A 25,418-nucleotide genomic window follows, 5' to 3' on the forward strand; every position below is an offset into this window, starting at 1 on the left:
TCATATTTATAGGGACTAAAACGTATTTAACCCTTTCAATAAACTACCGTAGTCTCGTTTACCAGCAATTTCCTCAACAGGGACTGTATCAGAAATTTCCCTCAACTGTTCTTCTGTAAGTTTCACATTCAGAGATCCAATGTTGTTTTCAAAGTTCTTCAATTTAGTAGTCCCTGTGGTATCAAACAAATATATCATAAAGCACTTGATCAATAGAATCAATTTATTCTCATGCTTACAGTATTTAAGACAACTTAGTAGCCACGGCACGGCCAAGAGGGCTGTATGCGACTATTCCAATGCCTAGTTCTCTGCAAGTACACAATAATTCTTAGTCACAACAAAATCAATTTCAGATATTTCACAAATAGTCTGTTAAAATGATATATGAAAGAGTTGGGAAATATATCAAACCAACTGGAGTATAATTGCAACCAAATGCACTATGAAAAGAAAATATTTCAATTTGCATACCTACAGAGTGGAATTATTTCTTCTTCAATGTCACAAGACCATAAGGAATACTCTATTTGTAAGCGGTAATAGGATGCACTGCGTGTGCTCTCTTTATAGTGTCAGCATTAGCCTCTGACAATCCAATATATCTTATCTTTCCTTCATTAACTAGTTGCTTGAGCTCCTCCATCTTTTACAAAGAGGTCGGTCAATGTTAAAGCATTTAATCACCTAGAATATTTTAAGTGTTGGAAATGATTGGTATGCATAAACAAGAGGTGAGAAAAATCATTAAAAACTTACTGTGTCCCCAATTGGAACTGAAGTGTCAACTCGGTGTTGATAATATAAGTCTATATAATTGACATCAAGCCGCTTGAGATTAGCTTCACAGCACTCCCTTACATATTCAGGGGTACCTTTTACCCCAAAATTCATCCTATCCGATATAGTAACACCAAACTTCGTAGCCAATTGCACTCTTTCTCGGGGAAGTTCTTTTAATGCCTTGTGACAGAAGAAAAGAGCCATCCATAAGTTTGTTTTTAACAATATATTTATTTTTCCACTAATCATAAAGAGTGTGCATATTATACAATGCTTATGTATTTTCAACACTCGGGTTTGCATTAAAAAAAGATGATTAGTTATTGGATAATATGTTACCTTACCAACCATGAATTCATTATCATGTTTGTGTCCATAAATATCTGATGTATCAAAAAAGGTACCCCCTCTATTGAATACTTGCTTAATAATTGAGCATCCATCTTCATGTGAGAGGGGAGCATTGTAAATTCCAGATAAACCTCCGCATCCAAATCCCAACCTAGACACCTGCATTCCACAAAATGAAATTACAGAGGAGCTTCTCTTATCACGACTCATACATCTTAAACCAAAGGCTGGACCAGCTAAATAGGCGCTGAAATTGTAATTTATGTATCTTGTATGGTATAGTTAGTTTTGTATGGCTGATAATCTCGTCTCTAACTCATTTGTGGTGCAAATGCAACAAGAAAGACTTGAGACCATAATGGAATTCTGAATTTGTAAGTTGATTGTGAAAACAGAAAGAGCAAGATATAAGGTCCATTGAAAGCTTTAATGCAGAAGTGAGACACATAATACACTTCAACTAGCATCATACTACTGGATTAACCTGTGAGTGTAGAGTGATCCAAATAGGCAAAGCCATTCAACAAAACCCAAATTTGAATAGTAAAAGATATCTATTCTACAAAGTAGCAGCAATAACATGATGGTAAATCAGTATAAACATGAGAGGAAACATGGATGTGAAATTCGTAGAAGAGAGTAGTATTATGTATGATTAAAGAATATATGTGAAGGATCCTTTATCTATAAGCCTCCTCTAACTTTAGAAACAGAAAAGGTTTGAGCATTTGATTTGATATTGCAATCATAGATCATATTAAGAATCTGCTTCGTATCTGAAACCTTGCCAATTTGCTTCAGCAGACAATCACCAAGCAGTGGTCCTGATACTATAGGAACAATATAGTTCCACACAACTACAATAAGAGATGATATATAAACACAATATTTACAATAAGAGATCATAGGGTAAAAGTGAAAGAATTTTATTCAGTGGAAGAAATTAGAGAAACTCTTTTTAAGTATAAAGAGAGTACAATTACACTCTCTCTTGCTTGAACATAATAAGTACCTCAAGTGAGTAAATACATTAACAATTTCAAGATTAGCAGCTAACCACGAATCCTATAAACCTAAAATGTGTTTCCAAAGAACTCTATCTATTACACAAGGGATGTTCCCTTAACATACTCTGTGAAAGCCAGAGCAATCAAACCCAACATAGCAATTCTTCCATTCCACAACTCTGCATCTGAGGACATTATACTTTTAGATTTAGACTCAACACTAACACCTTGCAAAAATGGAATCAATGAAGCAAGTGTCAACAACACACTTGTCCCCAAGAACCATGAGACTCCACCACCAGATATCTGTTCAAACAAACCCTGCCCTCTTGCTATCTCCACCCCCATTGCTGCTACAAAACCAATCATAGCCAATCTTCCATTGATCCTTTCTGGTGCTGGCCCACTAAAAGCCATCAAATCCGAAAACTTTGTGCTCATCTGCCATATCAATATCATTATTTTAGTTATTAAAAGGGTCTCAGTCTCATTAACTTAGATCAAAATTAATGCTTTATATAACTAATCAAATACAAAAGACAAAGTAGCAATTTAGTGTTACTATGGTCACCTTTGGTGGACGGGTATAGGCTGGTTGTGGTGTTGGTGTTGGTACAATTGGAGTAATTGGGTCTAGAGGCACCTTTGGTTGCTCTTTCTGTTCTCCCTGAACAATGTAATGTAATAAGTAGTAATTAGCAACCATCCATTCTTAAATCATAAGCACATTTCATATGCATCAGCAAATAGTATATGTATATAACCTTAAAATAAGTTAGATAAAACCACAATCACCTCAGCCATAGATCGAACTTTGAGACTAATATTCCTTCTGAGACTTGGAATGTAGACAGAAGGGATGTTGCTGAATTGGTTAACTCTAGACCTGGTAGAAATGTTGGTCATAGAGCTTGACATGATAGATTGACAAGATGAAACAGCCATTGATAATAGTTTCTTAATGTTACTTTACAAACCTCAAGAAACAAAGTGATAGACCAAAGTCTTTCTGATACTTACAAACTAAACTCTTAAATGGTTAAGGTTGGTAGATTAAGCAATGAAGAAGGTTGTTTATATAGAATAAAAAGGAAAGCATATTGTGAGGGATGTCTAAGTTCCACGTAGCGTGAAAAAAGGTCCTAAAAGGCAATTGATTCACGTGGCTTCATTTGTCCATACATGCTAAAAGCATCAAACGTGGCTCTAGTTAGAACCAGTAAGTGTTGTTCACAGGGTCTTAAACTTGGAACATTCAGGACCTCAAATAATGTTTTTACTGCTCATTACTGGTATAGTCTAGAATATTCTATTGTTCTATAGACTACATGAGACAATTGGTGGTTCTGAATGATCCTTAGTTAACTAAGAACCTAAAACTCTGACAATAATTTACTTAATGATGGCATGCATCTAAATGTTGGTTGGACATAAACTGTCTCTTCAATTTTTTTGTTTTGGATTTAACTAATCCTGATATCGCTGTTTGTATTATTAATTAATTGATCCTATTATTTTGTAATTTCACCTCCAACTAACTTTTTAGTTTCAAAGCAAAATAGCAAAGAGCTACTGAAAAAAAATAGCATAATCAGGACAATGCTTTATAAATAAAGTGAATACATTAGTAAGTATAATTGTATAGACAGTCCAACTGGCATCAGCTGAGCTCGGTGTTTTAGGGCTAGAATCCGCTAATTAAGCTTCTAGATTACTAAAGAGAACATGGGCGCGCTCAAACTCAAATCCAACATAGCAGTGATGTGTTCAGACACGTTTAAGAGAAGTTAGAGGGATTCCTTAGTCATTGCCACACTCCTCAGATTCAAGGAGGGACTCGCCCAATTTTTTCAACTAATAGGTCAAACCTCCTAAATATAGGAGAATCGGTGAACCAATTCCTCCTGAGGAACCAAGGGTATAAATACTAAAATATATGATTTCGTAAATGAGAAAAGGACGATCTCTACGTATAAAGACTCTTGTTTGATGCAGATCAGGTCTATATTATTGTACTTAGTACAAGTATAGTAAGTTAAAAAAATTCTAGTGGAGTATATTTTGAAAGGGTTAACAGTAATTTACCCCTGTAATATGAGCGTGTTTTGATTTACCCCCCTACCGTTGCTAAAGGCAGGTTTTGGCAACGGTTTTTTTGAAAAAACCGTTGCCAAAGGGTAGGGAGGGGGCAAAAACAAAATTCGCTACCATTACAGGGGGTTGAATTACTATTAACCCATTTTGAAATTAGGAACTGTGATTTTTTTTATCTTAGAAATCTGATTTTAATAATAAAAAATAGCTTTGAAATTTATATTTTAAAAATTTATTTATTTAAATTATTTTTTAATGTATTTAAAAGAAATAATATTAATTTATTGAAAGGATGGTCGACATGTAGTGTGTGACGATGGATATTGGTCATATTCTAATGTATTAGACGATGTATGAATATTTGTTGTTGTGTTGTTTGAGTTCGGTGGTATGTTTGTACCATTTTAGTGTATGTTGGCATTTGTGAAATTTATTAGCCATAATATTGTTGAGATTATGTTGGATTGAGGCATGTATTTTGGTATGGGTTGCTTGAAGAAGAAGGGTGGGATAAGAGTTGTGATGGGTAGACTTGTGGAACTTCTTGATGGATGGGCGGGACATCTTTACCATTGATCATAGCTCCTTACAGCCCACATCCTCACTCCTGAACTTAAGTTTATACGGGCTTTTGATTCTCCAATGGTTGAATCTGAACCTAAATCTATAATTATTCTTGGTCCTTCAACGTCTTCTATTTTGCATGAATCAATGCCTTCAGCACCAACTATGATATATTAGAGAAGAAGTAAAGCTGACCTACTTTAGAAAGAAATCCAATAGTTAGAATCAAAGGTAAGTGCATATAGCAAGTGCAGTTTTTATCGTCTCCACATGTATTGGTTGTGTTTCAAAGAAAGTTATATAGTATCTATTCCTTTAAGTTTGATTTATCAGAAGATTGATTGTTTGGTGAATGCTTGAAATATAAAATATTATAAAACAAAATTAAATTTTCGGTGTTTCAATAGTGAAAAAACTTTGTTGGGGTTAGATTTAATTGACTTATTCTTATGTACACTACTACAACTAACACATTTCACCTCAGACGCGAAATGCATTTAACCTCGACTATAGTTGCAAGGTACTGAAGGGCGTCATGAAAAGTTTACACTTTACTCATCGGTTAATATAAAACTGAGGGCTTAAGTTATATGCACATGGGTTCGAACTCAAACATCTGCATTTCAATTATTTTCAAAACTAGCGCATAATACCTCCCGGTTTTTCAATAAAACCAAGGGGTAAGATAATTTTTTTTAACTCATTACATTGTTTACGCAGAATATTAATAAATTAATTTTTTTACAAACTACTTTGTTTAACTATAATATGACACTATTTACACAGAAAAAAATGATTTCCCTTAAAATTTAGATTTTAGATCTTCAAATCATATAATTTTGGAGAAGAGAAAATATTGGGTGCAGGATATTTTCGATTGCTTTTGTTTGTATTTGTTTCTGAAATAAAACAAAAAACGTTAAATGAATAAATGATTTTCTGCTTAAATAAATGTATAAGAAGACAAACCTTAAACCCAAATAATATTCTACTCTTGTAATTCATCGTAGAGATCTTTTCATGGCAAACCTTAAAGTAATAGGTGTAAATAGTTTCAAGCGTTTCATGATGCTTCACAACAGAATTCATAATGCTCTTTTTTTATTCATAATGCTTTATAACGAAATTTTTTTATGTTTCACGCGGATCACTAATGATAGTGTCTTGAGCGTTGATAGTCGTAAAATAGACGACAAATATTTGTTTAAGGATGGTGATCAATTTCCTAAAAAATCACGCCAAAATTATTCTCTCGGTTTTGGCAAAAACTGAGGTAAAATATGTTTAACCCTCGGTATTAGAAGAAAACAGAGGTAACTCATATTTTTTTTAGATTTACATTGTTTACACATAATATTTAACAAATCCAAATTTGTCATCGTCACTGTAATTTGAGATTTTGTTGCTTACCTTGAATTCATCCAACTTCTAATCTTTTCAAAGGTTGAATACCTTATTTGCTTAACTTGAAGCTAATTAAAAATTATTTTCTAAACTTGCAATCTATTATGGGGAACTTTTTTCAACCTTCTTTAAGTGATAGTTGTTCGAAGAATACAACAACATCAACACCATTATGTGATATATAGATTGCAAGGGCAAAAAAAATATTTTGTTCAAGGATAGAAGAACATTGAAGTTTTTTCTGTCTTGTAATTCATCCCAAAAAATGATGCATACTATTTTGGGGCGGCTACATATATTAATGATTAAGGTAAAATATTTTTAACGAATTCTTTTATAGTAAAATATGATTATTTATGGAAACCGGAGGAATAGATCATTAAGTTTACATTTATAAAGAAATAAAAACATAAACTGCAATAGTTGGGAATCGAAGTGTGTCATGTGTTGTTTTTTCCGTCGGTTATATTAAAAACTGAGGGAATATGTTTTTTTATTTTTTTTAATTATGGCGGGCCTTGATGTTATACCTCAGTTTATTTTTGGCTGAGGTGAAAGCTTTGTTATAAAATGTATTATTTGTAGTAGCTGTAGCATCGTTGACCAATAATATGCAATTCTAATCAACATGGTCGGGATTAAAACATAAGTAAAAGGACAACTACATCTAACCCCCAAAAAATAGAAAATTAGCTACGCTTACTAATCATAGCTTTACAATCAAATTCTAGAAGAAAGAAGTTGAAAAGCATATGTTGATAATTTCTCAGAAGCGCTTCTACTCTCGTTCTTCCCCTCATATTCTCGCATCTTGTGATTTATGGTGAAAACCTAATTTGATTGAGGAACCACCTCGATTCTATGGACTTATGATATCCAAATGGCTGCCTGAAACCCCTATTTATAGGGTTGGAAAGGATATGCTTGCTAAGTGCACCTCCCAGACTCTCTTAGCGCACCTACTTCCCTCTAAGTTAATTAATGCCAACTATCTTATGATTAGCCTTTCCACTTATGCTCGCAAAGCGCACTGCCCACGCTCGCTTAGCAACTAAATCTTGGTTCACCTTGAAGTAAGTTAACCCTAAAGTTTTTGAACTACCTTCCCTCTCTAAGTGCGCATGTGTTATAAGCCTTGAATTGTTGATAAAGTTCTTAGCTTGATCTCTTGTGTTATTTTGGTGATTTCTTGGTCTTTGTTGCATGTTTTTTATCAATGCATAGTTAAAATGTCAGATAGGAACTTTATCACTGTTCATTGATAAATCATGGATTTTTTTCATTTTATTTCTTATAAAAAAACTTAATGAGTGTTTGTTATTGGTCTATGTGCTTGTAGGTACAAAGACCGCATCAACCACATGATTTGGTTTTGATGCTAACAACGCCCTTAAGATAAGTCTTCATTAGTCTTATTATTCAAGGCTATGCTTGTTAATGTGATAGTGCTTGAAGATTAATCAAATACATGTGCTTCATATGTTTGCTTCATTGATGGTGCTTGACATATTTCTAATCAAGTGATTGTGCTTGAATTTTAATCAAGTGACGATACTTGATATGTTTGTTCAAGTGATGGTGTTTGACATGATGTTAATCAAGTGATGGTGTTTGATATGTTGTTCAAGTGATGGTGCTTAACATGTTTCTAATCAAGTGATGGTGCTCTATATGTTGTTCAAGTGATGGTACTTGAGAAGTTGTTACTCAAGTGATGGTGCTTGACAATTTATTGATCAAGTGATGGTGCTTAGTGCTTGAAGCCCAAGATATGTTAATCAAGATATGTTGATCAAGTTGAAGCCTGGAGATTATCTGATGCAGTGATTAAGTGGTTTCAATTATATTTTTATGGTATTCAAGTTTGTTATGCTTGGAGATCAAGCTATTTGCGATGACAATTATAACATCTTGGAGTGCTTTCAAGATTACTAACTGATCCCACAAACCAACATGGATCTTTTGAACATGCTTTTTCCTCACTCACACGCCTTTTCAAAAAACTTCCCAGAAGGTCACCCATCCAAATACTATTCTGTTAGTGCTCTGCTCTGTATTATTGTCTTATTGGCATCCATGCTTGGCTAAAACATAATAGCAGCTGAATGTAATGTAATGTACTCTTGCAAATATTAAAAGAACAAAACAGGTACTGAAGCAAGATGTTACAAGGAATGTCATGACTTCAACCATGACATCGCGCCTGCAGAACTGAGGAAGGAAGATTCAGTTTGGTTTTAAAAGATACAGAATATTCTATGTGAATATTATGTAATCCTATGTGGCGCAGATTTAAAGGTCAAAGAATCAAGTCAGAATATTGAAGAATCAAATCTGAAGATTGAAGATTCAGCAGTTACTAATTTAGGAGATAAATTAGGTAAGTTATGATTAAAAGGCCTTGTTTGTAGCAGAAGAAATCTGCTGATTTGTAACAGCATGGAGTGCTGCGATTTTAAGCCCAAGTCCAACTAGGATCAGGTTATAAATAGGAATCTTTGTAGCCTTGTAAATCTAACGATCATAATGTAGTCATTAGGGTTTGTTGTGTAGGTGAACCACCTGGATTGTGGGATGGTCACTGATTTGTTCCTCGAAGCCTGTAGGCAAGAGGTATGTGTACTCACTCAGAAGCTGTGAAGCAATGAGTATAGATGTGTCGTTTGATCGAAGCTGTGAAGCAAGATCAAAGTGTGTATTGGAAGTGGATCTTCTACTTTGACTATTGTCAGTGTGTTATCACATGAGGTGATTGTTGGTGAGAAGCTGTCAAGCATAGGCTAGGGGCTGGAGTGCTTGGACATCACTGCGGTGATTGGGAGTGGAATGGGGATATTCCATATCTAGGGAGGACCTAGGTAGAGGGGTCATTGGGTAGTGATTAAGTGAGGAGGGGTAAACGGCGAGTTTAACTCTGAATTGATACTACTGATAGTGAACTTCATCCCTGGCTTGGTAGCCCCCAGAGTAGGTTAGTTAGAACCGAACTGGGTAAACAATTCTCTGTGTTATTTATGTTTCTGCATTGTTTATTTGTAAGTTTAGTTTGGATGTCATAACATCGTGCATGACATCAGTGTGTGATTTAATGACTGTGCTAACACAGAATCTCTGCAAAGCAGATTTGTTTATGTTAACTGAACTGATATGTGATCCCAACACTTCCAGACTTCTGGATGTTAGAAGTAATAAAAAATTGGGGGATCTGTATGTACTGCCTCAGCTAAGCTGATGACAGAAAAGATGTCGTGACATTGTGTATGACATTCTGAGTCTGTCTTACCAGAATTTTAATTGGTATCAGAGCAGGCATCCTGTCTATTTCTGGATGAGATCCATGGGAGATACTTTCTGGTTGTTGGAGGTAGATGATTGTTTGAACATTCATGTTCATATTGTATGGTCCCTAGAAGTGGAGGATGGACCTATGTGTGGAAGACTGGACCAAACTGACCAAAACAGGTGTATTCTCTTGGCAAGGGAAGATGGTGTTACTGGTTTCAAGGATATCCAAATGATTCATGCGGGAGTGAAGAATTTGGGGTGTTTTATTCAGCATATAGCAAGGTACAGAGAAGAAGATTGTCAAAACCTTCATGCGGGAGTGAAGTTAATGATAAGGTATTCTTTGTGCTTATCTGTTTCTTTCTGGTCAGAATATTGGTTAGGTCTTGTTGTGTTGCTTGAAGAAGAAGCAAGCATATTGTTGGATTGTTCAGCTGCAATTCTTGGATGTCATGCTTACAACTGGTTCTGGGAGTAAGCATTGTGTAATCTCTGTTGATATATGGCTATTTTCTGCTGCATAGCATCTGATGCATAATCCTATCTTTGAAAGAAGATCTCTAGGGTTATATGGTTTTCAACAGAATTTGTAGCAGATTGTTCTCAACTTTAGTACAAGTGTCAAAGATACTTGAAATCTTTTCTCAAGTCCACTCATAAAGGCATGGTTATTGAGGTTGAAGAGGTTCAAATGATCAGTGTTCCTCATATTCATCTGCAAAGTTGTTTGATGATCTTCAAGATTGTCAAGAATTGTGTGTTCCAAGAAGAAAGAACTGATGGCATACTGGTATGCAGCTACCAGTTGAAGAACAGATGTTCTGGTGCTAAACTTATGTAGTGTGAGTACATTTGTTTGGAACCTACTCCTGATCTGGAAGAGGAGACATCTGCTTTTTGTGTTGATTGGTCAGAATACAATCAACTGAACCTTCCATCCCAAATGTCAGTTTATTTCAGGCATAAGCTTATGGGAGTTGGAAGTAGAGCTCAGTGCAAGTGAAAGGATTCATTCAGGTTTTCTTTTCAAGACCTCTATGAAAATTCAAGATGAGCTTATATCTGGTATGTTCTTTTGATCAAAGGAACCAGATGTGTGAATTGTTTTCTTAATCATAGAACAGTTAGTGGTGAAAACTGAATACTGTGTATCGTGCATAGTGAAATATGGTTTTGAATATTGTGTGATGATTCAAGGGAGTCAGATTACTGTGTGGAATCTGAGGTATTTTCAGGAGTTATGTCATAAGTGAATCTGTTCCAGAAACCTTGTTGAGGGAATCTCCTCATGGGGTACAGATTGTGGCATCCATTATCTCAAAGTCAGAAGAGAAGTCTGAAGAAAAGTTTATTGAGATATGGCATATATTATCCCTTAATCATGACTGATGTGTAGCTGAGTTGATGATGTTGGTCGTGCTTTCTTTGTCTTTCCCCAAGTGTCATACAGGAGATGTTGAATGAGAAATCCAAAGAGTCTAAATGAGTGATGTCATAACAGATGTTGTAACATCATTTTCAAGAAGAATGCTTTCATGTATGAATAAGAGATCATTTAGAAGGACCTGGTGTGAGCAGCAAATTCTATTTGAGTGACTAATAGGTGCTTTGACGGGAGACTTAGTACTTATTGGATGTACAGCCTGAATACAGATTCATATACTCTGTCGGGAGCTAAGTATGTGTATGAAGTGTCCATGGTCTGATTTGAACTATGCATCAATTATAGTTCTGTGTTATCTTCAATTAAGCATTAAGAAAGGCAATGGTTGGCTGGTGAGTTGATTCAAGAAGAAGAAACATATAGGAGATGGTGAGTATCTTGATGGGAGCTGGATATTTACATCAACTATGTGGAAGAAGAAGAAGAAGAAGAAGATGTATGTGATGCTTTGTTTTGTATGTTACATCACAACACTTGAAGACACCAGTAAAGATTAGGTTGAGACCTATCTATTGAAGAGATGTTCAAGAGCTATTTAGAAGTTTCTTCTATTTCAAGGTACATGAAGTGGCAGTCTGGATCTTGTGTAGCAAGCAAACTAAGGATTCCAAATTTGGAAAGTGTGGCAGTTCCAAATGAAGAATGCTTCAGGTTAAGGACAATTATTCAAAACATCCTTATGTTGTAATTCTCAGGGGGAGTATGAAGTATGACAAGACATCAATCAGTGTAGGTGGTGGAACACTCAGAGATATTGATGAGATTTCAAGTCTGATAAACTAATGTCTTGCGTGATGTCACAACATCACTATATCTTGTTGGTTTGGAAAATTATCTAGAATCTAGCATGTGAAGGATGAAGAAGCAACATTAAGTCTGAAGTGACCGTTCTAACTTAATGTGGATTAGAATGAGCAGATTCTGATCTTGGTGATGGTAACATGTTCTGGCAATTCGTGTTTACTTTCATGATGAAGACTTCAGTAGTGAGTATGACTATGAAGACAGAAGTTTGGTGAGATGATCAACATAGTTGTGGATAAAAAGGATTCTTCTAATTCTAATTGGAGAGTATGTTAATCATTATGAGAAACATCATATCAAGGAGGATTTCAAATTATCTTGGCAGACCATGATCAGAGTGCAACTTGGTAGGGTTATGATCAACAAGTGGAAGAAGTGGCAGTTCTTTATGTTGAGTCTGTGGCAACCTTTCTATGGAAGCATCAAGTGTCAAAGGGTTATTTGTTGATTATTTCAGGTGGAGATAAGGTGGTAGACTTGAATTTGTTGAAGAAAGAGAAGTGGAGTTAGTTGAATGTACTGAACTGTTCAACTGTATCTTAATGTTATACAAGATGTTATAACATCTAAATTCTGATGTGAGTATCTTTTGTAAAGGAGTTACTTTGTAATAGTGAAGTGTGTCAGCTAGTTAGTTGGGCAGAGGGTGCGCTCTTGAAGATATGAAGATGCGTCTTATATTTTCCATTCATCATTACAAGTTTTCCTGTATGAAGCACAAATTATCTCAGATAGGGGGAGTGACTTCTTAGTTCAAGATATAATTCTAGAAAATTATCTTGGTATGTTATACTCTATCATCATAATGAAGGTGGTCCAAGTCAGCAGGAGCTTTTTCAACTTAGTTAGAGGAAGTTTCTTATGAAAAGGTTTATTTAACAAGATGTATCATTACAGTCAGTTTTTCTGGGAATGGTTGAATCTAACCATGTGCGTCTGGTATCCACAAATCTTGAACTGTTCTAGTGGCTGCATGTCAACAAGTGTTGGAAGGCTCTTCACAGTTGCAGTATACAGTCTCAAGGTGATCAGAACAACAGAAGTCTATGACTAGTGATTCAGTAAAGGAGTAGGAGGTCTATTACGTGGTTCATAGGATGCTTTATCAAAGTCTCTTAAAGAATCTTAAGCTATATGCTTGAGGGGTGAAAGAGGGACAATGTCTGACAGGATGTCATGACATAGTTAAAGACATTGATTCTGCAGAGTCAAACAAGGAAAAACTGCTTTGGAAAGAGTAATTGCTTTTAGAACTGTTTCCTAATTAATAGTTTGACCATTGAACAAGACTAAAGACTATCGTTACTTCCTATGATTCTCCAATGGCTATAAATTAGCATCTTCGCAGCAGGCTTCAGATATCAAATCTCTCAAAGATGTGTTTCGTGTGTGTTTGTGTTGGGTGCGTCCAGATTTGGTATTGCGATGGGTTCCTCTACCAAAATCTGTTCAGAATAACACAGGGTGGGGAAATCATGGAACTCTACCAATGGTGTTACAGCAATAACAACGAGAATGCGTCTTCTTATTCAGCCTTCGAGAAGGGAGACATTTTAGTTGTGATTTGTGTTCTGAGTTACAAGGGCTAGTTCTTGGAGAACTACAGTGGCAAGAACTGGTTTTCGTATCTTCTTCCTCATGTGCAGGGGGAGTTACAGGTTTTTCCATTGCATATTATGACATTGTATAAATCTTTGTCATATTATGGCTAAAAAGGGGGAGAGAGGCTGATGTTGATTTTGCCACTGTCAAAGAAACAAAGGTAGATTTGAAGACAGAAGTAGAAGCAGACTGAAGATGTTATGATGTGGTTCAGCCTGGTATCCTGAAAGTTGAAGCAGCTGCTCTTGGAGGTCAGCCTGTTATGATGTGGTTCAGCCTGGTATCCTGAAAGTTGAAGCAGCTGCTCTTGGAGTTAAATTGGAATTTTTATTTATGTTCAGTTTTAGCCACAATAAGCCAAAGGGGGAGATTGTTAGTGCTCTGCTCTGTATTATTGTCTTATTGGCATCCATGCTTGGCTAAAACATAATAGCAGCTGAATGTAATGTAATGTACTCTTGCAAATATTAAAAGAACAAAACAGGTACTGAAGCAAGATGTTACAAGGAATGTCATGACTTCAACCATGACATCGCGCCTGCAGAACTGAGGAAGGAAGATTCAGTTTGGTTTTAAAAGATACAGAATATTCTATGTGAATATTATGTAATCCTATGTGGCGCAGATTTAAAGGTCAAAGAATCAAGTCAGAATATTGAAGAATCAAATCTGAAGATTGAAGATTCAGCAGTTACTAATTTAGGAGATAAATTAGGTAAGTTATGATTAAAAGGCCTTGTTTGTAGCAGAAGAAATCTGCTGATTTGTAACAGCATGGAGTGCTGCGATTTTAAGCCCAAGTCCAACTAGGATCAGGTTATAAATAGGAATCTTTGTAGCCTTGTAAATCTAACGATCATAATGTAGTCATTAGGGTTTGTTGTGTAGGTGAACCACCTGGATTGTGGGATGGTCACTGATTTGTTCCTCGAAGCCTGTAGGCAAGAGGTATGTGTACTCACTCAGAAGCTGTGAAGCAATGAGTGTAGATGTGTCGTTTGATCGAAGCTGTGAAGCAAGATCAAAGTGTGTATTGGAAGTGGATCTTCTACTTTGACTATTGTCAGTGTGTTATCACATGAGGTGATTGTTGGTGAGAAGCTGTCAAGCATAGGCTAGGGGCTGGAGTGCTTGGACATCACTGCGGTGATTGGGAGTGGAATGGGGATATTCCATATCTAGGGAGGACCTAGGTAGAGGGGTCATTGGGTAGTGATTAAGTGAGGAGGGGTAAACGGTGAGTTTAACTCTGAATTGATACTACTGATAGTGAACTTCATCCCTGGCTTGGTAGCCCCCAGAGTAGGTTAGTTAGAACCGAACTGGGTAAACAATTCTCTGTGTTATTTATGTTTCTGCATTGTTTATTTGTAAGTTTAGTTTGGATGTCATAACATCGTGCATGACATCAGTGTGTGATTTAATGACTGTGCTAACACAGAATCTCTGCAAAGCAGATTTGTTTATGTTAACTGAACTGATATGTGATCCCAACACTTCCAGACTTCTGGATGTTAGAAGTAATAAAAAATTGGGGGATCTGTATGTACTGCCTCAGCTAAGCTGATGACAGAAAAGATGTCGTGACATTGTGTATGACATTCTGAGTCTGTCTTACCAGAATTTCATATTCCAAGTCAATCATCTTTAACTATGGAGTTCTTATTTGATAGGCTACCAAAAAGAATATGCAACTTGTTAGTATATGTAGTATCAATAAATCCTTATAAGCCTTCCTTTAACTATGGAGTCACATCCCTACCCAGCCTCAGGATCCCTCTCATTCTATGTGAATTCGACGACCATTCCTCGCCCTTTTTGGCCTCGGATGTTACATGTTCCTCGCCCTCTTTGGTCTCAAGTGTTACAATAACACCTGATATGCAACAATATCTAGTGAAGTCCTCATCTATTGAAGATTTCACAAGCGATCGAAGATCCTGAAGATGATTTTGTCAACATATCTTCTTGAATTTGTTAGAAGTAATTCATATTCAGAAGTTGTTGTTAGTCAGAAGTAGAAGCTTATGAGGTTGTTAGTTGGAAGTCTTGCATTAGTCAGAAGGTGTAGAGATTGTTTAGCCAGAAGTTGCATGTTCAGAACCTTGTTCTGAGTTTTATTAGCATAGTTAGTTTTGCTTATGTGGCATTTTGATTTTTGTGTATTTAAAGACGTTTGTTAGAGTGAAATCATAACTGAATTTTTTACCGTTAAGAGTTTGTTACATTTTCTCTCTTCTTTCTCTTCTTTCATCTTCAACTTTATGCATCAACAGATTCAAGGTATCCTTTTGAAGATCTTTGAAATCTACTCATATCTTCAAAGTCAACATTGTAGTTGTCAAACGACATCCAAAAGAAGACTTTTATTTCAAGGTTCACTGGTGGTTTTACCTCTTAAATCTCAGATTATGGTAATCAATTTCAAGATATATATATATATATATAAAAGCCACGTCAAGATAGAATATTCAATGCTCTTGTGTGATGCTAAACTCAAAGGTAATAATGCTAAGACTTGAATCTTCAGATATGTGAAAGAAAGAAATTGTGAAAGCTTGTTTGGTTGTGTATTTCTAAGTGACTAATGTATTATAAAGACACTGGGGTATTTATGGAAATTGTATGGCAAAATCAGACAAACGCGCACTAAAATATTTGAGAAGCCCCTCATATTTTATTTAAACCACCTAAAATATTTCTATGGCCTAGCCAACTGATTATGGGAGTATCTAATTGATTGGAAATATTTTTCCATCTGAATTATCGATTGAACCTAATAACCTAATTGATTTTTTTCTTGGTTGAGTCTAAAAATGATTGGAACAGTCTTTTAATGATTGGTAATGGCTAAATATTAAAATATTCCTTTTTATGGCTTGAACAATCAATTATTATAGGTCAATAATAGATTAGCCTAGATATCATTGACTTATTCTTATATAGCATCCTTGATCGGTAATATACAATTTTAATCAGTTATTAATATTACCTCCTAAGACTCTCATTGTAGTTCATGTATGAGTCAACAACGTGAGATTGACAGTATTGCCTAGACGATCTCTCTGCCTCTTAACCAAAACCAATACGTCGATATTAAGTTTCAACAATCAATGTGGATATTAATGGCAACTTCATCAATATCAGTATTAAATGTGAATATTAAGCCTAAATTTATGTCTAGACTTTAACATTAAATAAATGACAGACATGGATCTACTAATGACATGTACCTTTTGAATATCAAGTCATACCATGAAAATAAATTTTAGGTATCTAATACAAAACAAGTAGTAAGAACGAAGACCCAACAATATTAAAACTTAAGAAGAATTACGTAGAACGCCATGGTCAGGATGAAAACATATGTAACATGAAAACTATCCAAAAAAAAGAGAAAATTAGTTGCGCTTCTTCATTTTATTTTTACAATCAAGCCCTAGAAGAAAGAAGTTGAAAAGCATCTGTTGAAGATTCCTCGCATAGTGCTTCCGCCCTCGATCTTCCTCTCTTATTATCTCATGTTGTGGTTTGTGATGGGAACCTAATTTCACTTAGGAACCACCTAGAATCCATCGACTTCTGATATCCAAATGACTTTCTGGCACCCCTATTTATATGGTTGGATAAGATATGTGTGTTAAGAACTGACCAGGCTCGCATAGCCCGATTACTTTATTTTAAGCTAAGTAATGTCGGGTACCTTATGGCTAACCTTGCAAACTATGCTTACTAACCGCTCTATCCATGATCTCTTATCCACCAAAACCTTTAATTTATTACCTTTAAGTATCTTAACCCTGAAGTATTTGAACTGCCTTTGCTCATTATGTACGCCTGTATTTCGAGCCTTGATTTTTTGGAAGAGTCGTTGGCTTGGTTTTTCGAATCATCTATGAGTAATAATAATATATTTCTTTATTATGTTTGTTTTTCCAAAGTAATAAAGTTCCTAGAATAGTTAGTATATTTGATGAAACATTAAGTATGACTTAGTTGTGATACTCTATTAAACATAAAGACATTATTCTTAAAGTATTTGTAGTCAATATTTATTGTGAAGTGGAATAACATAGATAGTATTATGTGGACAGACTGGTGATTACATCTCACAGATCATGGATAAAGAGTTATCAAGTCTTCACATATGTATAAATATTAGGAGTAAACTTATATAGGGGTGCTTAAGGTTGATCACGATGGTGAAAGACCATGTTTGGTGATGTTTATGGTGGTAAGAGAGTGTCAACTCTTGTGAGGTGAGAGAATTTGTGTTTATATGTTATGTTTGGTCAATTATGATTCTTTTCTTGTATTTATAGAGGCTCTTGAGCCTATGGTTAAGGGAAGTTACTCCCCCTGCACACACTACTAGATCACGGGGAGGAAGGAGTTATTCTAACTTTGACCCATTCTTCTATTTGTTGTAATAGGACACGTCATCTCTCATATCTATTAAACGAGTGAAAAGAGTCTGGGTGGAATAAGCCCAACCAAGCGGGTTGTCACTAAGATACAGACGACTTTATGGCCAAACTCAAGCGGCTTTGTGGCCTCTTTTGGGCGGGTTGTGGCTTTGCTGGGTACCTCGCCCCCGTATTGGCCTTCCTCACTTTTACGTAAGCTACCCCTTCTTGGTGCCCGAAAAAATATATAACTACATAAAGATTATCACATGAAGATTTTTTTTCATATCACATGGCATTTGCATCACTTGGAGAGCGGAGATGTGTTGTTAGATCATACTTATTATTTATTATATGTTTGTCAATGTTACAAGAATCTATATGGTCACACACATAGGAATAAATTGATGAAAGACTAAATAAATACGTGAAACTGATTAGATGGTGCGATCTTGTAACGAACTATCGTTAATTAATTAGATAAACATGATGCATCATAAGGTATTATGTGTTTAAGTGCTATAAGATACACAAGAATGTACATTGTGCTTAAATGGGCTTGTTCAGCTTATAGCCACACAAATGGTTTTATAAATATGCTCCTTTTCTGAAGTATAGTTTGCTTGACCAAAATTTGTTTTAGAAACCCTAATTTTCTAAATCCTAAAACATATCTCTCTCTCTCTCTCTCTCTCTCTCTCTATATATATATATATATATATATATATATAAGTCTATGTGGGCTAGCACTATGAGTGAAGATATTTTTGTTCAGTCAATTTATGCATGCTCTACAGAAGATACACTAGAAAGTGGTATAATGTATTCTACAATATCTCAAAGTCACTTTAGAGAGATGACTCTTGTTTAAAAGAAGTGGAAGTCTAACTATAGAAGTTTACACTAATGTTGTATGCTATTGTACATTTTTGTATGGAAATTAAGTTGCTTAGAGGAGTAAGAAACAAAATTTAGTTGGTCGATAAAGCGTTGAAGAAGAATTTAGAGCTATGCCACAAGAAATTGTGAAATACTATGGATGAAAAAAATGTTTAAAGATTTGAAGAAATAATGTACAGGGCTTATGAGCTTGTTTTGTGGTGACAAAGCGTTCAATAATATTGCATATATTCGTGCTCAACATGACTAAGAAAAAACATTGAGATTGATTGACATTCCATCAAAGAAAAGTTGGATAGAGCATTGGGAACTACAACCCACTTTCCTTCTGGACATTAACTGACAAATGTGTTAACGAAGGGTTCACAATCAGAACAATTCAATCAACTTATTTGCAGTCTTTGAATAATTGATATTCATTCACCAGTTTGAAGGAGAGTATTGTAAACAAGATTGGTAGACTCACGAATCTACTCAGACTCGTAAAGGGGTCGTAGACACGATTCACGAACTCGCGCGATTCTATGAAAAATTAAAAAAGACTTTCAAAAACCTGTAAATGACATGTATATGATGGCACGCATATTTTTAAATATGTAAATGTCTCATATATATATATATATATATATATATATATATATATATATATATATATATATATATATATATATATATATATATATATATATATATATATATAATAGAATGCAAATTAACATCGAATTTTTAATTTTATACTTCATAACAAATTTTTTTAAAAAAAAAAACTCGATAATAAAACTAGCAAAAGATGTAGTTAAAAATTTAAAGTACTAATCCCCTCTTAATTGCCTACTACATAAAGGAAAAAAATCATAATACTGATATGCTAATCCTTTTTAATAATTTTTTTTTAATTTGGGCCTTTTTTATTTTTATTTTTTTGGAAAAAAAACTTGTTGATTTGTAAACTCATCATAGACTCGCGAGTGTATACTAATTTGTACAAGTCTACTCGAATATACCAAAAAACAATTCGATGTCCGATTCTATTTGTCTTTACTTTTTAGACTTCCGAGTCAACCCGCGAATTTGACAACCAGATTTGTTAATGATAAACTAGCATGATACCCGTGCGTCCGCACGGGTACCCGTTGTGGCCGTGTTATTTTGGTCAATATATATTATTGTAGAGGTAAATGTCATAAAACCAGATGTGTAAAATATAGAAATTTCTTTTTAATAGGTTGGGGCAAAGTTTGGGATATTTTCATCAATAAAAATTATTTTCCCGTTAATATTCAATATTTCGATCAGTAACTTCATGTTCCCGTAAATTTTTAATATGTTTATCAGTAATTCATGTTCTCGTTAATATTGAATATTTTATTCAGTAACTTCATGTTCTCGTTAATATTCAATATTTTGATCAGTATCTTCATGTTCCTGCTAATATTCATTATTTTGATCAGTAACTTCGTATTCCCGTTAATATTCCAAACTTGTTCCCGTTAATATTCAATATTTTTATCAGTAACTTCATGTTCCCGTTAATATTCTTTATTTTGATCAGTAACTCCGTTTTTTCGTTAATATTCATTATTTTGATTAATAACTTTGTGTTCCCGTTAATATTCAAAAATTGGATCAGTAACTTAATGTTTCCGATTATATTAAAAAATTTGATAAGTAACTTTGTCTTCCGTTAATATTCAATATTTTAATCAATAACTCCGTGCTCCCGTTAATATTCAATATTTTAAATATTAACGGGATATTCGTGCATTCGCACGGGGACTAGTGTGGTACGCTCATTTGTTTTAATATTCAATATTTCGATCAGTAACTGCATGTTCCCGTTAATGTTCAATATTTCGATCAGTAACTTCATGTTCCCGTTAATATACAATATTTTGATCAGTAATTCATGTTCTCGTTAATATTCAATATTTTGATTAGTAACTTCATGTTGTTGCTTATTTTGTTCAATATTATATTTTTTTATAAAAAAAAGAAATTGATGTAATTATTATTATGATACATTTCGTTCAGCAAAGATACATAATTAACTTAAAAATGAAATTGATAAAAAATATAATAATGAAGTGTTATTTTATTAATATGCAATAAAAATTGGGAAGATCAATAAAGAATACACAATGTCGATTGTCCAATGCAATAAACTTAATCACATTTACTTTCAACGTATTCCAAATTTGTTCCCGTTAATATTCAATACTTTTATCACTAACGTCATATTCCCGTTAATATTCATTATTTTGATCAGTAACTCCGTGTTCCCGTTAATATTGAAAAAATTTATCAGTAAGTTAATGTTTCTGTTGATATTCCAAAAAAATATCAGTAACTTCGTGTTCTCATTAATATTCAATATTTTGTCAATAACCCCGTATTTCCGTTAATATTTATTATTTTGATTAGTAACTTCGTGTTCCCGTTAATGTTCAAAATTTGTTCCCGTTAATATTCAAAATTTTGATCAATAACTTAATGTTTCCGATAATATTCAAAATTTTGATCAGTAACTTTGTGCTCCCGTTAATATTCAATATTTTAATCAATAACTCCGTGCTCTAGTTAATATTCAATATTTTGAATATTAACGGGATACATGTTCATTCGCACTTGGACCAGTGTGGTACGCTCATTTGTTTTAATATTAAATATTTTGATCAATAAATATTATTTTTCCATTAATATTTAATATTTCGATCAGTAACTTCATGTTTTCATCAATATTTTTGTTTTGGAATTATTTATAAAACTATTTAAATCAATTGTAAACTTATTCTCGTTATTATTTAACATTTAATTAAATGTGTTAATATCAGTACCGTATGTGCGTATCATATAATCTCTAAAAAATTTCATTAATATATATATATATATATATATATATATATATATATATATATATATATATATATATATATATATATATATATATATATATATATATATATATATAACACTTTATTAATAATATTAATTCTTTTGTTAAATGAGAGGTTAGACATCTTCTAACCATATGAAATTTGGTTTCAAAATTAGGTCGATAAATTCATTAATTTGGAAAGTTTCTATTAAATAATTTTGAAGGAAATCAAGTGAGATAAATTATTTTTATTAATTTTTAATGATAATTTGATTCACTCAATTTTTGGTGATACAACATCAATATAATTGGAGTACTGAATATATTTGTAAAGTATTTATTTTATACCAATTAAGATATTGCTAAGTAATTGATATGATTTTAATGTATTGATTCTATATCAATTAAATTATCCCCAACGTAATAATTTTAACGTATGGGTCGTTAAAAAGGCTTTTATATCTTATAAAATTAGATAATTTTAGGTAAATCATACAAAAGTACAATATTTTTTCAAAATTATATATTTTTTAGGTAAATCATACAATATTGTAAAAACAGTATAATTTTGTAAGATATAAAAGTACAATATTTTCTCAAATCTAATAATTTAAAAATACATGTGGTAAGTACTAAAAGAATAAGAAATCAAAAGTTGCAATCACATACATTAAATCATAAATTAAAACTTGCAATCAATCAATCAATGATTACTAATGGTAATTATGATATTTAACTTTTTTATAGGTAAATGATTTATGTCTTTTCATTTTAAACTCTTTATTTACATAAAAAAAATGTACTGTTTTTTTCTTTATTCTTTGATTCTATTTTCTTATACATTTCAAAATTATGTATATATTTTTAATTTATAATATTTTATTATATTTTATCTTTATTTTTGTTTTATTTTGTTCGACCTTACAATAAATAAATATCAATAATATTTTATAAAACTAACTTTATAAATTATATATATATATATATATATATATATTGATAAACTTAATTTTTTTAATTTGACTTAACTAAAATATTCTTTAGTTCTATGAATTAATATACAATATTATATTATTTATATATTATAATATCTATAATTTTTATAATTACTAAGATTTAATATAAATATCACTCAAACATAAAATCAATTAATCAATGAAATTTATATGCTGCTTCATTATTTCAACAAACCATTCTTTAAAATCACGTTCAAATCGACCATAATGCTTGGACTATTCTGGATAAGAAGTTAAAAATTGCAATCACATTAAATCAAAAATCAAAATAATAAATCAAAAGTTGCAATCAGATTAAATCAAAAATTAAAGTTGATTATGATATTTAATTTTTTTATAGGTAAATGATTTATGTCTTTTCATTTCAAAACTCTTTATTTACCTAAAAAAATATATTGTTTTTTCTTTATTCTTTGATTCTATTTTCTTATACATTTCAAGATTATGTATACATTTTTAATTTGTAATATTTTATTATATTATATCTTTATTTTTTGTTTTGTTCGACCTTACAATAAATAAATATCAACAATATTTTATAAAACTAACTTTATATATATTGATAAACTTAATTTCTTAATTTGACCTAACTAAAATATTCTTTAGTTCTATGAATTAATATAAAATATTATCTTATTTATATATTATAATATCTACAATTTCGATAATGACTAAGATTTAATATAAATATCACTCAAACATAAAATCAATCAATCAATCTATGAGATTTATTTATTAACATTTGCACTTAAAATATAAAAAATTAAAGTTCATTCTATGAATTAATATAAAATATCATGTTATTTACATATTATAATATCTACAATTTCGACAAAACTTGCGCAAGCATAACCCAATAATTTGCGCATAACCCAATAATTTCAAGCAGATTCTCCATTGTATATTGACACCAGCCAACTTGATTTCTACTTCTACTGCTCAAACTTTCAGGGCAGTCAAAGAAGAATATTTATTTCAAACGAATCGTATAGACAATGTTTGCTGTTGTCTGCACCAGAAAAAAATCCAAAACACATGGATTAGGACAATATTTAAATTGTTACTAAAAGAATAGAAAATAGGGATTGAAAATAACCCAGGTAAAAAACGAACCATATACTATGAAGTGACGCCAATTGGTACTTCAAAATGATACACTACAAATTCAACCTGCAAATAACATGAAAGATATTTTCTATCAAGAAAAGAAAGGAAGAAAGGAACAAATGTTAAATACCGGCCTGTCCATGAATAGTCGTGGAAATGGCTGGAATTGCAAGAGAATGTGAAAGTATGATCGGTTATATATAGTAATGATAAAACTGTTTTTGAAATTGGAAGGTGGAGGGCTTGGAAGGTAGAAGGGTTGGAAGTTATAGATCGAATATATCACATTGAGTAGTCATTTGCATAACTGCTGCATGTGGAAGTTGGAGGGATGGATTATTAACTGCTGCATGTTAGAAATGTTAGAAACAGATGAATATTTGAGAGGCCAAAAGAGTGGTGATGTGCTGCATGTGGAAGTTGGAGGGATGGATTATTAACTGCTGCATGTTAGAAATGTTAGAAACAGATGAATATTTGAGAGGCCAAAAGAGTGGTGACGTGGATGCACCAGGTTGAAAATTGAAAAAGAGAATTCCTTGCTACCATGAAGCTACTTGTCGTAGCCAGAGGAATTGTTGAAAAAGATATACTTTCTTATATTATAGATATAAGTAGTAATAATATTAGTCTAACACCTACTAATCAAAGCCTATTAGATTTATTTTTCTCATAATTTAAATATTTATTATTTCAGCATTATAACGACAGAAATTAGAGAAGGCTCTATCAAGTATAAAGAAAGTAGAGTAACTCAATTACACTTTCTCTTGTATAGCATGGGAAGATGAAGTACTTCAAAGGAGTAACTACATGAGAATATACATAAACGATTCCTAGATTGGCTTCTAACCACAAATCCTATAAACCTTAATCTATTACACAAGGGATGTTCCCTTAACATATTCTGTGAATGCCAATGCAATCAAACCTAACATAGCAATTCTTCCATTCCAAAGCTCTGCATCTGAGGACATGATACTTTTAGATTTAGACTCAACACTAACACCTTGCAAAAATGGAATCAATGAAGCAAGTGTCAACAACACACTTGTCCCCAAGAACCATGGAACTCCACCTCCAGACAATTGCTCAAACAAACCCTGCCCTCTTGCTATCTCCACCCCCATTGCTGCAACAAAACCAATCATAGCCAATCTTCCATTGATCCTTTCAGGTGCTGGCCCACCGAAAGCCATCAAATCTGAAAACTTTGAGCTCATCTGCCATATCATTATCATTATTATTTATTATAATGGACTCATTAATTTAGACCAAAATCAATGCTTTAAAAATCTAATCTAACAGAAAAACAAAAGTAACAAGTATGTGTTACAAAGCACACCTTTGGAGGACGAGTATATGCTGATTGTGGTGTTGGTGCAATTGGGGTAATTGGATCTACAGGCACCTTTGCTTGCTCTTTCTGTTCATCCTGAAAAATGTAATTAAGTCATCAGCAACCAATCATTCTTAAATCATAATAGACATAATTTAAAACTTGTAAAATATGTTAGATAAAACCATAATTACCTCAGCCATGGATCGTACTTTGAGGCTAACATTCCTTCTGAAACTTGGAATGTAGACAGAAGGGATGTTGCTGAATTGGTTAACTCTAGACCTGCTAGAAATGTTGGTCATAGAGCTTGACATGATAGTTTGACAAGATGAAACAGCCATTGATAATAGAATAGTTTTGAGAATCTCAACACTCTTTCACTACTACACTTTATATGGTAAAGGTTTTGTAAGTACTGCATACAAGAAAGTTGT

General features: G+C 33.1%; 2 protein-coding genes and 1 pseudogene across 4 annotated transcripts in view; all 3 read right to left on the bottom strand.

The window, feature by feature from the left end:
• LOC131643499 (perakine reductase-like) overlaps positions 1–25,418 on the bottom strand; it is a 32,275-nt gene continuing 6,857 nt past the window's right edge. The window contains exon 7 of the mRNA XM_058913732.1: positions 1–173. Within this exon, the coding sequence (XP_058769715.1) occupies positions 16–173 (158 nt within the window). The 3' untranslated portion in view covers positions 1–15. The remainder of the gene's footprint in view (positions 174–25,418) is intronic.
• LOC131621999 (probable aldo-keto reductase 1) lies at positions 245–960 on the bottom strand (annotated as a pseudogene).
• LOC131643502 (early light-induced protein, chloroplastic-like) lies at positions 1,982–25,392 on the bottom strand. 3 transcript variants are annotated; one of them, XM_058913742.1, is made up of 3 exons: positions 25,176–25,368; positions 2,713–2,808; positions 1,982–2,582 (listed from the first exon to the last, which is right to left on the bottom strand). In XM_058913742.1, the coding sequence occupies exons 1-3, from the start codon at positions 25,323–25,325 to the stop codon at positions 2,238–2,240; spliced, it is 591 nt and encodes a 196-aa protein (XP_058769725.1). In that variant the 5' UTR covers positions 25,326–25,368; the 3' UTR covers positions 1,982–2,237. The 3 variants fall into 3 exon arrangements, with proteins under 3 accessions (XP_058769725.1, XP_058769724.1, XP_058769726.1); XM_058913741.1 differs by lacking the exon at positions 25,176–25,368 and adding an exon at positions 2,937–3,194; XM_058913743.1 differs by lacking the exons at positions 1,982–2,582; positions 2,713–2,808 and adding exons at positions 24,380–24,865; positions 24,988–25,077 and having other exon boundaries at positions 25,176–25,392.

Source organism: Vicia villosa, linkage group LG1 (assembly GCF_029867415.1).
Source record: "Vicia villosa cultivar HV-30 ecotype Madison, WI linkage group LG1, Vvil1.0, whole genome shotgun sequence".
NCBI lineage: Eukaryota > Viridiplantae > Streptophyta > Magnoliopsida > Fabales > Fabaceae > Vicia > Vicia villosa.